The following is a 14,678-nucleotide window of genomic DNA, read 5'->3' as shown; positions in this document are numbered from 1 at the left end:
CCCTCCCCTTCCCTTGATTAAAATCCCTCCCCTCCCCTTCCCTCCGTCGAACCAAACATAGCCTTAATAAATTTATTGCATATAATAGCTTAATGGTTTTTAATTAGGCATGAAAAAGAATAATTTATATCAATTTTTGCCAAATACTCATTAAACTCCTTTATTAAATAATAGAAACAGACCATACAAAAGCCTAAGCTAAAACAAAACAAAGGGCACAAAACCCACAACCAGCAGACAGCAACCCAAAAAACTTCAAACCAAATAATAAAAAATATTTTGTTTCAAAATATTTACAAATTTATTATTTTTCTTTATTTTCAGTTCTATATGGAAGAGGACGTATGCAGGTAAGCATGACAATATTATCAAAATTTTCTTACATGCTATTTGTACTTTTTTGGTGAAATATGCTATGAGTACTTTAAATTAAAAATTCTACGTTTTTTTTATGAACAAAAATTCTACAAATTTTAAAACGTCGTGATATCCATATGAAATATTGGGAAAACAAATTATTCAAAGATTTAATAATCTCGTGATATATATTTATATGCATGCCGCTCTTGGGTCAATTAGAAGATAGATTAGAATTTGCATGGAAGTGTGAATAACTTTGCTCTAAAGCTTTAACTGATTGCATTTAGTTGGGAAAAGTAATTACCTTTTTTCAATTTTGAAGAAAGAAGATGCTTGGTAGCTTCGTCTTCCCATTCCAACTGATCCAACCACCGATCATCAAGAGAGCCCACAGAAAAGCGTTGCAGATTATTCAATGCACTTTGAGAATTAAATGGGAGCTTCTTCAAATTGGGGCAGTTCGTTACTTCAATCACCTTCAAACAAGGAAACTGTATTGCCATTTTACAAATGCTCCTTAATTTCGTCAGATCTTCCAACTGAAGATAAGTGAGACTGCAAAATAGAGTACTTTTCTGCATCTCAGTGCCAAAATCTTGACTACTTATAACTTCCACCAATGAATCACAAGAGGCTAGTTCGAGGAATTCAAGGTTTTGAGCATGTATAAGCCAGCTCAAGTCAAGTATATTACCACACCTGTGGAGAACTAACTTGCAAAGGGTGATTCTATAGTCAGGTCCCCAAAATGAGCGCCTCGGAATATCCACAGCTTCAGAATAATAAACTCGTAATGTTTCAACATGCTCCATCTTTCCAAGTGATGAGAACAAGTCGTGGAGTGATGAGTGTACTCTTTCAACATGTAGCTCACATATGCGCCTTTGCAATTTTGAGGAGATCAGTATTTTTTCAATAGAGGATGTGTTAAAGACAGCAATGCGTATATCCTGAAGATGATCTAAGCTTTCTAGCTCATTCAACAACACATTTTCATCAATCCCTCGAATTTCTGACCATCTCATGCTAAAAGCTTGAAGGGATAACAAACCGGATATAACTTTCTCTGGGAATTCAAGCCATTCTGTTTCGTCCAGCAAGGAGCCCCCTGGGACAAAATGCACTCTTATTCCGTCCAACAAGATCTCTCGGACTGAACGCACTCTTATTCCGTCCAGCAACAGGACCTTCAGCTTCTTCAAATTCTTCAACTCCTCTGGCAATTTTCTTATACCAGTATATGATAGGTTCATGTGTTCGAGGTTTACAAAGTCCCCTATTTCTGATGGTACATCTTTTATTTCCCAATTAGAAGAAAGGTCCAGAACTCTGACAGTACTTGGAAGGACGAATACCTCAGTTGGAAAGACTTTTATCCAAGTATTTCTAATAAGCAGAGTCACGAGATTAGGACAATGAGGTTTTTGTGAGAAGTTTCTGCTCACATCAGCCTTGCCCCACATTGATAGCTTTTCTACCTCTTTCCACATCGGATGATTGTATACTTCAAGCCCACTTGTCTTGGAATAATCTCTTACAATGAATCTTGTCGTTTCCTTGTGATCACAAGCTAGCCAGAGAGCTGTATCTCTGATCACATCATGCATCTTAATTGTATCTTCTTCCTCACCATTTTCCAATAAGCAAGCATACTTTAGACGTGAAATTATATCTTCTCCTTGCTTATGTGCTTCATGAATATCATAATCAGATTTAGCCAAAAAGCCTTCAGCAATCCAGAGCAAAATAAGCTCTCGTTTTTCAATGTTATAGTCCTCAGGGAACAGAGCACAATACAAAAAGCATGATTTGTAGGTATCATTTGGCAATCTATCATAACTGAATTCAAGTAAGTGATAGACTTCATCAACTATACCTTGGACCTCTGAGGGATTCCTCCTCAAAATTTCTAAACTACGCTTCCATTCATCAGGAGTCTCTTTACTAGTCATGGCACGTCCAACAGTACAAAGAGCAAGTGGCAAGCCTTTGCATTCTTTCACCACTTGCTTTGCAAGAGGCAATATATTAGGTTTTTCAAGAGTAGTAACGCCCACTTTCTCCTTGAACAAGTCGTATGCTTCATCTGGTGGGAGGCAATTTACTGGGATGCTTCCATCTGCATCCGCACCCATTTGACCGCAAACCACTTTTAACCGAGTTGTAAATATTATCTTGCATTCATGATTATTAGGGAAAGGAACCCCCAATTTCAACAGGTCAATCCAGCCCCACACGTCATCTAATAATAACACAAATGCCTTGTTCTTTAAGATATTGCATAACAGAACAGCTCTTTCATCCACCGTCTTATTATCCCAAGTATCATCTGGGACATTCAATTTCTTCCAAATGGCATCTTGAATTTTTCCTTCATTTGCATCTTTCGATGCTACAACCAAGATGACTACGATGTTTGCTTTTTTTGAGAGGAAATCGTTGTTGAATTTCCTGAGCAGACTCGTTTTGCCTACCCCTCCCATTCCCCACAAACCAATGATGCCTCTCGGATTGTTCTCAAAGCATGAACATAGCTTCTCAAATGTTGATTCTACCCCTACAAGCTTAGCCACAGGAAGTTCATCGAACCTATAACGGGGAATCTTTTCTGCTACATCATCAAAATGGCCTTCGCTTTTAAGATCATCAACGTCACTCAGCTTTTGGTCAACCATATTTTGTAGCTTGTAGATAGCCCAACAATTCTTGGGACAATGACCTCCGAAACATTTGGCTTGTATTTCTCGACGACCTTGCTTCACAATTTCTTCGACTTCCTTTCGTAGCTCTTCTTCTCTGCGCATCCAACCCCTCACCCGATTCAAAACCGTCAGCCTTGGGTTCTGCTCTGCTGCTTCGACCTTCATCTTGACATCACGATACATATCATCGAGTTGCTTTGAAGCACTTTCCAAAGAGTTGAGGCTTTCTCCAAGATTGCGTATTGAATCGGCCCATTTGGCGCAATAACCACACAAACAAGTTAGGATGTCAATAACTAGAGGAATAAATTCGGACATGGTTTGGTCAGGGTGCACCAAAGATGCAGTGAAGATAAAAATTGAGAAGGAGAAGATAGAAATGCAGTGAATGACAGATAGCTACGTTTGGCTATCAGTCAGAGAAAGCTTTAAGGACGATACTTAAAGTGGATTCGTAGCTATCAGTCAGAGAAAGCTTTAAGAAAGATACTTGAAGTGGATGACCCAACCTGCAGCTATTGAAAAATTACAGTAAACAATTTTTAATAATTTAAATTAATTAGACGGTCTATGATGAAATTAAGTTTCACCATCAACGGTCTAAAACTGCGTTCTTTGTTTTATTTTAATTTTATTTAAATTGATGGTTATCCTTCCCTCTAAGAGAAAACGATATCTCTATATATGCTAATATTTTAATTTATTGAGTGAAAACCACTATTGGGAATTTGTATCGGTAAAATCCCTTAAGAATTTTTTACTCGACAAGATTTTTTGTAGTATATGTCGGCGTTTGATTTTCCTTTTGTTCGTCTATACTCCTTTAGTTCTATTTATAAGGTACTTCCAGCATATTTCACACAGACCAAAAAAAACCTTAAACTTCATTAACTCTCATTTAAAATTTAATAACTTTTCAACTTTATCGTTATTTAATATACATTATACCTCATATAAACAAAGTCAACACAATAATAAATGAGGGGTAAAATTGTATATCCATACAAAAAATTTTCTCAGTGCCCTATAAATAGGACCAAAAAATACATTCTCTCTCTGTCCTATAAATAAGACCAGAGGAGTATTATGTAATAAAGAAGATATTTTATATTCTAAAATAAATGAATAGACAATCTAATCGCTGTTCTTTCTATGCATGCTTAGAGCAAATTAAAGTAGAGGAGACCGAAAAGTAAAGCTGGGAAAAACAGAGAGAATAAATTGCATTTTAAGAGGTGTTTGGATGAAACCAAACTATAATTTGAAAAATAGCTTCTGAAGAATAGAGTTTGTGAAAAAGTGATTCTGAAAAGTGAGAGTGTTTAGATAGTTATTATCATAAGCACTTTTTATATATACAAATTATTAAATAAAAGTATAAGTTAATATGATCATTACATAAAAAATAGATTTTACAATACATTTTAATTTGAAGGAATAAAATTGTTAATAATATATTTTTTACCAATTAATAATACATAAGATAATGTAATTAATAAATAATTAATATGTGTATATATATTTATAAGATATAAGATTAAATATGTTTATAAAAAAATAATTGAGGGATGTTAAAGTCATATTATTGTTGAGATTTATTCTCATAGATACAATCATACTCTCCAATTTGAATTAGAAGCAGAATAAATTTACTTCTCCTGAAACCATGGTTTTGAGTTCCAAAACTATGGTTTTGGCCCAAATTATGATTTCAGATTATTGGTCTAAAATTAATACTGTTTGGATGACATCCCATCCAAATTATAATTTTGCCTCCCAAATCATGAATTTGAGGTGCATCCAAACATGCCCTTACCCGACTTTACCATGAAGAGAAAAATAGAAAGGACAAAAAAAAAAAGAACAGGACGGAAAATGGAACCTACAAACTGCAAGGCCTCCGCAAAAGCACTCGTGACTTTTTCAAATGTGAGGACCCCGAACTTTTTCTCTCGTGTCCACAAAGCTAAGCATTTTTTGGAGCCTTTATAGGGACAGGTGCCACCGGACTTATCACCGTTACAAAGCACCACTGATTTCAAGCTTATCTTCACCAGATTAAATAATTATTTTCTTGCACGCCTTAGATCTGGATTAGTATAGGGATGTTGTCACGAAAGACGCTTATTTTCCTGGGATATCAGATAGAAAAATCCAAAAAAAAAATATTTGTTTCCTTGTTATTGCAGTTTAAGGTGACTAGGTTTGGACGCTGTGGAGTATTCCGAATTTCTGTTACTTCTCATATCTATTTCATTTTCTTTATTCCTGTGGTCCTACCGTTGATTTCAACTATTGTTATGCTTGCTTACCTAACGTTTTATTTGGCTCAACAGAGTTTAGGAGAAGGGAGGAGCGGGATCTTAACAATCCCGTTTCAAATGATTGGAAAAAAAGGAAAGAACATTAATGATACCTGCTTAGGAGAGAACCAAAAGGGAGCTAATAAAACAACTAACTATTTTAATGAAATAAAATTTAAATGAATGTTTCTCGATTTTCTATTTTATTAGTTTATAAATGTGTATAATTTAATTTATCAACTTTGACTTTCCATAATAAAAATTATTCATTATTTATAATACCGTAAAGTGTTTTTTAAATGGAAACAAACACCCTAAACTTAGGATACCGAGTGCAAATAAAAAATCTTTTAGGACGCTGGATGCATAAAATTACTTTAGAATATTAGATGTCATTTAAAAAAAAATTCATGATGTTGAATGCACATAAAAATTATTTTTTAAAATTGCTTTGTTATGCTTGCTTACCTAACGCTTTATTTGACTCAACTAATTTGCAAAAGCACGAAATCTTAAAATTATATGCTTTATTTGTCGGATAGCAATGTTTGGCTATCAGTTGGAACTAATGAAAAATTACGGTAAACAATTTTTAATAATTTAAATTAATTAGACGGTCTGTGATGCAATTAAGTTTCGCCATCAACGTTCCGCCATGAACGGTTTAAAACTGAGTTCCTCATTTTATTTTAATTTTATTTAAATTAATGATTATCCTTTCCCGTAAGAGAAAACAATATCTCTATATATGCTAATTTTTTAATTTATCGAGTGAAAACCACTTTTGGGAATTTGTATCGGTAAGATCCCTTAAGAATTTTTTACTCGACAAGATTTTTTGTAGTATACTACATGTTGGCATTTGATTTTCCTTTTGTTTGTCTATTTTACGTAATAAAGAAGATATTTTATATTTTAAAATATATTAACAGACAATTTAATCTTTATTCTTTTCATGCATGCTTGAAGAAAATTATAAGATACTCTAAATTATATTGGAGGGGTTGGATTTTTTTTATAAAACAGAATTTACATTTTTCTAAATATTTAATAATTTTTTTTAAATTTTACCACCATATATTTTTTTCCTCTTTACTGTTTAGTTTATTTATTGCATTTTATAGTCATACTTTCTATTTATAAGGAATTTTTTTAAAAAATATATATTTTATATATTTATTATTTTAAACTAATTTTATCTAATAGTGCAAAGCCTCTGCAAAAAATAACCCGTAATTTGATGAGTACCAAATTTTCTAGAACACACAGAAGACAAAGAAATTGCATGTGATTTAAATAATTTTTCAAAGGTGCGGACCCCAAACTTTTTCTCTTGTGCCCAGTTGCCCGCAAAGCTGAGCATTTTTTTGAGCCTTGAGGGGGACAGGTGCCACCAGTATTAATTTCATGCTTATCTTCAGTAGACTCTTCAATATCAATAATGTGACAATGAAATGGACCTCAGTGCTCTGTGCTCAGTGGCCACCTCAGTTAAGAAGAAAAATTCTTTTATACTTTGTGAACCCGGTTTTTTTTCCCCCAAGTGTTTACATTAGCTGTTATTTCAAAAAGATTTTACAATGATGAGTGCACAAAAGATTATTTTAATTGCTGAAAAATAATTTAGATTGTGGAATGTTATCTGGAAAAAACTCAAAGTATTTTACACAAAAAAAGGGCATAGTTTTTTTTTTTTGAATGAAAACTGGATTCAAAAGAAACAAAAGTACAGCCAAACTAAACGAGCTAACACTCGTCATCAAGCTCCTCCTCCTGTTGCATAAGAGGTGGAGGTTGATCAAGAGTACAAAAATTGCCTTCCATCGTGTGAGATGATTTGGCCAAATAGTCAACAATTCCTAAGTTCTCCCTAAAGGTGTGGCTAATAATCACTTGCCAATCCCTACAAAAGAGCATCCTACAATCATTTACAAGGTCTCTAAAAGGGTGGTAGTTGTTACAACCTTTGAGGACCAAATTTAAAGCCTCAATACAGTCAGAATAAAGGCAAATGTTTTTGAAACCCTTAGACCAGCAAATGTTAAGCCCATGGATAATACCAAGTAATTCCGCTATTGCAGGCGGAACCTTAGTGAGCTTACATTTGAAGCCCAGTATCCATCTGCCTTCCTTGTCAAGGGCATAGTTTCGAGTAGCAGAGGGACAACGCACAATTTAAAAAAAAAAAAAAAAAAAAACGGCTTGTTGCTGACCAAAAACTATCCCGTCGCTATGTTCCATCTTCTGAAGTTATAATCCTCAGGAAATAAGACACAATGCCAAAAAACCCATGATTTGTAGGTATCATCCAGTAGTCTGTTATAACTAAGGTACTACAAAAAAAACATTAAATTAGTAACCAAATTTAATGACAGAATTTTTGTCACCCATCAAAATTAGCAACGGATTAGCAATGAAATTTAATTGGCAACGGAATTTTTGTGTCACTAATTCCACTGTTACTAAATAATTAGTGACGGAATTCAAAATTAGCAACGGAAATTAGTGATGAAAATTTTCCGTCACTAATCAGTTCCTAATTATGACTGATATCCCACACAAATTCTATCACAAAATAGTGAGGTATTTATGATGGAAATCATCACTAATCTGGCATTGAATTTTTTTATTTTGTAAATTTAAAATACCACTTGGTAACCATTGATTGCCACAATGTGTCATGTTTGTGACTGTTACCTCCTCTCTTTCTCATGTTGGCATGTCATCCCCCTATCCACATCTTCGTCGTCGTGTGTCCATGGACTTTTGAAAAATTACCGAAAACAAAGTTTGATATATTTTTTTTCGGGTGAAAACAGTCTTCCATAATTTGAACTACTCATAAGTTGTATAAAACAGCGTTCTTTGTTTTCTTTTAATTTTATTTAAAGTGATGGGTATCCTTCCTTGTAAGAGAAAATAATATTTCTATATGCTAATATTTTAATTTATTGAGTGAAAAACCACTTCGTGGAATTTGTATTGAACCCTTAAAAATGTTTTACTCAACAAGATTCTACCAGGTTATTTCCATAAAAATCTCGTTATCCTTCCTCAAATCGGTGATGTCTCGCCGCTGACACCACCAGCATTAATAGGTTTAGATTTTTGAGGCGTATGTTGGCGTTGAATTCTCCTTTTGTCTGTATATCATGTGATGAAAAAAGGGGAACAGACAGAAAAGCCGGGGAAAACAGAGATAACAAGTTGCTAGAAAGGACCACAAATTTGCACAAACATTATCTCTCGTCCAAACTATAGATACTCCTGTATGGAGAACATCGATCGACTAATTTGCACAAGCAAGGAATCTTAAAGTTATAAAGCAACGTTATATTTTTTCTGTTTGAGAAGTGGATTTTACATTGATTAGACAGATATATTTTCAGAATTATAATTCATAAGATTATTAACTACTATGTACAAATTTAGTTGAATATATATATCATGTTGGAATTTATTTACAGGAAAAATGACTTAAGAAATAGAAATCGGGATGTAATTTGACCTAGGGATAACATTTTAGTGACAATTGGATTCATCATTCAATCGGTCGAGGCAATAATGCAGTTACAACTAGACCTGCCATAATTAAAATAATATGATTAAATATAAATATATAAAAATGTTTACAATTAATTTTATTTTATAATAAAAATAATATATAAGTAAAAAGACGTTAATTCTCGCCCAGTCGACCCCCTCTGGGTTCTTGCGCGGCCCTTCAATCCATCGAACCTTCTGAATGAGATGTCCAGAAATCTTCCATGAAAATGCCACTGTTTCAAGGTAATTTACTGAGTCGCATGGCAGCTGCCTGATTTGGGTCCTTATATGTGCGTTTGCGCTTTGTTAGTGATGCCTGCTTAGAAGATAATCAGAGGGAGCTAATAAAAAATTACTTATTTTAACCTAATAAAATTTAATTGGAAGTTTCCCAATCACCCTAAAGGGTAGTTTGAGTGGTGACTTTTTGTTGTCAATAAAAGTCTGTTTTAATATTTTATTACTATTATGTGTGTGTATCTGATTTCACAATAACTATCACCAAATTCATTCCAACTCAATGGCAAGAAGAAGGAACGCCTAAGAAAAAGGTCAGGATTTTGAACCATAAAAAAGCCATATTTATGATGATAATATCCAGCTGGTGACTGGTAGATTGAGGTGTGGACACTTGGTATAGACAAGGTGGCAACTGACGTGGTAGCAATCAATGCCTAGCAGGTGATGATGTAGTGGCAGCCGATGGTGGTTCTATTTTCTGCAGCAACACTTTCAACGGCGACTCTTTCAAAGTCGCCATTGAAACTCTACTTTCAACGGCGAATATTTTTGTCACCACTGATGAGTTTCAGCGGCAGTTGCTATGGCATTGACTTGGTTGTCGCCATTGAAAACCTTTAGTGATGGCTTTTTGACTTTCAGTCATTGTTGAAGGTCAATTTTTTTTGCTGTGACCAGAATTCATTTATCTAAAACTGGCATCACACTTTGGGAATGCTTGGCTTGAAGGGTGAAAAATCACGTTTCTAAGCTAAAAGTTGAGTTAGAGTTTCAACAATTCATGTATTCTTAGTGTAAAGCATTAGAGTTTTGATGTTATTTTTTATTAAAATACTAAAATACTTGCTGAACAATACTTTAGTCCGGCTGTGACGTGATTATGATGTTACTCATTTCTACTCTTTGAATGAGAAATTGAAACAGTATTACAGGTATAATGGCATAAGGGGCATGTTTTTTAGATTGGGATGTGCTCGTAATTTACCTTCTTTGGATAGCATATATATTTGTAAATTGTAAATTGTTCTAAACTTCAGTTTACCAAATTTTTATTTTTTTAATAAAAAACCTAAAGGGAAGTAATTTACACATACATTAAATTTCTAACTAGATTGAGGTTGAATGCTGAAGTTTTCCAATGGAAAAGAAAATATAAGTCTCTTTCGTGTATTATTTTTTATTTTAAAAACCATGTGCTACCGTCGCCTCTGATTTTCTCGTAGCATCCATCTATTACCTCAAAAATGAAAATCATTTAACTTTCTAATTTAATCTGGCATGAGTACAATTGTAATTTTTGAGATATATACATGATCATCTAACACACAAGTATCTTTGTATCTGGATTCAGTGCAATTTGAGCCATGGAAATTCTTCCAAATTTGCCCTGTTGCAGATCTCTGAACACTTGAATTTAGCATTATCTTTATCTGGGAAAGTTCTGTCTGGCTTATAACAGTTGGAAGGAAGATGCAGCTTCCACTAAAATCTTTGCATTTGATGGTTGGTTCATAACTTTGTATAGTGTTGAGTTAGATAGAGCCCACCTAACCCTCTCCGAGCATGTGAAAAACCAAGTGCCTACTTCATGAACCCTGCTGCTGCCCTTGCTGAGTAAGTGTGTTTATTTTTCTTCTTGTTATACCTTCGTTCATTTATTTGATTTCTATTACTATCGTGGTTAATTTGTCATTATTTTTGCTTGTATTGTTTTTGTTATGGTAAAACTTCGAATAAAAGTTATTTCTGATGTGACCACAGAATTTTTTTCCCCCTGTGTAACCACGGAAATTCAGCATGTTACCTTGACAAAATTCTTGTTAATAGACCTGCAACCTGATGGGGTTTACTTTCAAAATTTGACTGTAACAATTGATCATTTTCTCAACCACATATTGCATGAAAGTAAACAAACTGTAAGCTCCTGCCCGCAAGAATATCTCCATAGATATAGATATTTAAGTATAAGATGCTAGCAGTCTATGTGAATGAGTTTTGAACCTACTTTTTCTTATCTTTCATCCACAGAAACATTTCAAGTTTCCTTTCACCTGAATGGTGCACTGAATAAGACATAATTCTCCAGGTTCATTGAGGTAAGGATATGGTTCATATGACGCTGTTCAAAAGCTCACATCTTCAACCCACTGAAGTGCAGAGATTGCTTAAGGAAGAAGCTGATAAGAGGTTTTCTGAGGATGGAGATACATGTTCCGGTTCCGATCAAGCCGGAATATCAGTAACATTGAAGATTCAGAAGATTAAATGCATCACCATCATTTTTAGCTCTCTAAAGAGGATTATATATACTGTGGAAAATATGCCATGCACAAGCCTTTCTTCTTGACGGTATTACCAAAATTAAAGTCCTAAATACAAATAGTCTACCTGCACATTTTTATCTGAGTTTCCTCACACCTAAATTTTCTTTTATTGCTTCTGTTCGTAATTCAGAACCAGTATAAGTGTGAGTTTTGCATTCTGAATTTGATGAAACAATTTCGTCTCGTTTTTCTCTTTGTTTCTTTTAATTGTATGCAGTTTTACCTTTTTCTCCTTTCCTTTTACTTACAGTAACACTGAATTTATCTTAATTACCAGGAACCGTTGTGGTGAATGGGAAAGAGAAATATGTCGATATTTTCTTCATAAATTGATTTGTTGATAATAAGACTACGCTAGTTTGCTATACTGCGCGTGTGAGGGCGCGTGCTCAAAAACACCTTAACATAGAGACATAATTTTATATTCACTATTAAACATAACGGACAGGGAAAAAATCGATTTTCATTTAGTTACTTCAAATTTTAAAGAATATATGAAATGTTCTACTCGTCAAAAAATATTTGTTGTGATCTTTGCAGGATGATGGAGATGAGTCATGGAAGGTTGAAGTTGCTCTTGCTACAGCTGTTAGACCAAGTGTGAAAAGTCACTCAACCCAGGAGTAGGTTGCTTCTTCAACGCATCAAGCAACCATCTTGCCGTTATCACATTTGGGCTGTTATTTGAATATACTTCAAACAGGATCTCATAAGCATTTCTGTTCGAAGGGGAGGTATTGTTGGCATTCACCAACACCATAAGGAGTGGCTTTCTACTATATCACAGTCGCCTGAGGCCATATCAATGCTGTTTGTGCCTATTACTTCACTGCTTAGTTCCAGTCCAGGCCATGGGTTCCTAAGTCATTCAGTGAATTTGTATCTCAGATGTGAGTACACATTTCTTGATGCCAATTTCAATCTCTATATACTATTTTCAACTTCAGTTGACGTTATTATTGCTTAAGTTAGTGTGCTTCATTTTCTCTGCATTTTGGCGAGTCTGATATTATGTAACGTGTCTTTATCTATCATGTCTTGGAGCCAATGAAACCTCTGGCTTGGAATAGGGTTCGCTTGGAAGGCTAAGTGGAAAGGTTTTGACTTCCACTAGTTAGTCTTTGTTCTAAGAGAATGGAAAATGAGATAATTGTGAATGAAGATTAAACTTTTGGCATGGCATTTTATTCCATTTGATTCTATAGATGGAAATGTTTTTCAAGGGTAGAATGCAACTAGCGAAGCATTATCTATTAACATCCTAGCGAGAATGCGTATAATGATTACTCATTTGCAATTCTTTCACGTTCACTCCCATATACATTCTGACCTGGTTCCTTGGAAGCATCAAACTTCCTGTTTTAACATGTTTTAGATTATTTAATGAGAGCAATCTCAAATAAATTCATGCAAATTCATCTAGAGTTGTTCTGAAACATTCTGATTAAGCCATCGAGGACTCATTGATTTTTTATACTGAAGTTAAAATAAGAATAATCTTATATGCGGATTCAAAAAAATGTGATTTATCTAGTATGGGTGTTAAATGAGTTTTTATTTGGTGCAGATAAACCCCAAATAGATGAACTTCGTCAATTTCTTGAATTTCAGTTGCCTCGGCAATGGTCTCCATCGTATGATGATGTGCTTCATGGATTTCGTCCTAGACGCCAAAAGAACAAATCGCCATCACTCCAGTTCACTTTGTTCGGATCCACGCTTTATGTTAACACCATAAAGGTAATTTGTTAATACATTATTTAAAGTCTGAACTGAAGTCTGAAGTGAAGGTTGTGTAAGCCTACATTCAAAAAGAAGGGGAAAAATCACATTGTATTCATGTATTTTGTCTTTGCGTTACCATTGCGGCAATTCCACATACACCACCAAGCAATGTAAAACGGTTCACACTTGAGATTGTTTGCTGTCTCGTTACATGCTTAGTTTTCCTCCATAAACATTTTCAAAGCCATGTTTGGTGTGCGGAAAGGAAGGTAATCATGGAAAATAAGGTTGATTTTTACTTTTTAATGTAGTGTCTGTTTTTCCTTTATTGTTGTTACTAAACATTGTTTGTCCCTTAGTATTATCATTTTTATTAAGTAGGACTATGGGTATCATTTTGCATTTATTTTTCTTTACTTTTTGATAATACCTGGCATTCTGCCTTTTAACTTTACAAATTTGAAGGTTGATTCTGGATATTGTCCTGTTACAAGTATTCGCTTGTTCTTGGAAGGCAGCAAGAGTGACCATCTGGCTATCCATCTCCAGCATCTTTCAAATCTTCCACAAATCCTTAAAATCTCTTATGATATTGGTTGTGAATCTAATGATGAGCCAGTTGATAAAGCCTACTTTGAACCTGTGAAGTGCAAACAGTTGTCACATGTCTGCACAGCGCCAGTGTTGTTCAATAATTCGCTTGATAATGAGACCCCAGCCATATTAACGAAGGCCTGGCTTGAGGTCAAGCATGTGAAGTGGAGAAAAGTTCTTTTCTTGAGGCTTGGGTTTTCCCTGGTAGAATCTGTAGAAATTTACAGATCAGAACGGGATGGATCTCCGTTTCCATTTCGAAAGTCAGGGTTCTTTTCAGCATTGACGAGCACAATGCTGACCAAGGAACTGCATCACGTGATTGAGAATGAAAAGCCGACTGAAGAAGATAGCATAAAACTAGTAGTTTATAATAGTGAGTCTGGTACTGAGGCACCTCTTCCAATAAAGGCCCTAAAAATGCTCAGCTTTGTGGATACGAAGGAAAAGGTTAAAGGTCCAGAAGACAGGCCTGGATATTGGGTGGTCACAGGAGCCAAACTTTGTATAGAGGGAGGCAGAATCTCCATCAAGGCCAGGTATTCATTGTTAGTTAATATGTCAGGAGATTTTATGACTACATGAGCAGACAGACATCTCTTTGTACATTTAGATACATGTAAATCTGACTTGTACCTTCATTTATCATTCATCTAGTTTCCATTTTGGTCCTTCAATTGCACGGTATGATTTATTCTTTGCTAATGAATACCTGTATGAACAAAATTTTGTATTTTTGTGTTCTGTTGTATTTTGTTGGTTCTCGCTTGGTGCTGCCAATCGGCTTTCATCTGAATCATTTGGATGTTGCCTTGATATTGGAAATTTAGCACTTCAATGCGATTGGATTGGAGAACAGAGGAGAAAAGTTAAAGAGGGGATTT

At 34.7% G+C, this 14,678-nt stretch overlaps 2 protein-coding genes across 2 annotated transcripts; one reads left to right on the top strand and one right to left on the bottom strand.

The window, feature by feature from the left end:
- Positions 1-629: 629 nt before the first annotated feature.
- LOC114724427 (probable disease resistance protein At5g63020) lies at positions 630-3,380 on the bottom strand. Its single transcript, XM_028910774.1, has one exon. The coding sequence runs from the start codon at positions 3,378-3,380 to the stop codon at positions 630-632; it is 2,751 nt and encodes a 916-aa protein (XP_028766607.1).
- A 7,884-nt stretch (positions 3,381-11,264) lies between these two features.
- Positions 11,265-14,379, top strand: LOC114724426 (MACPF domain-containing protein NSL1-like). Its single transcript, XM_028910773.1, has 5 exons — positions 11,265-11,390; positions 12,016-12,082; positions 12,165-12,365; positions 13,043-13,215; positions 13,666-14,379. The coding sequence occupies exons 1-5, from the start codon at positions 11,265-11,267 to the stop codon at positions 14,377-14,379; spliced, it is 1,281 nt and encodes a 426-aa protein (XP_028766606.1).
- The last annotated feature ends 299 nt before the right edge of the window (positions 14,380-14,678 follow it).

The sequence above is a fragment of the Neltuma alba genome, unplaced genomic scaffold (assembly GCF_004799145.2).
Source record: "Neltuma alba isolate B1F8T4 unplaced genomic scaffold, ASM479914v2 tig00012187_pilon, whole genome shotgun sequence".
In the NCBI taxonomy this organism is placed as follows: Eukaryota; Viridiplantae; Streptophyta; class Magnoliopsida; order Fabales; family Fabaceae; genus Neltuma; species Neltuma alba.
This window is presented reverse-complemented; position numbering and strand designations above follow the sequence as displayed.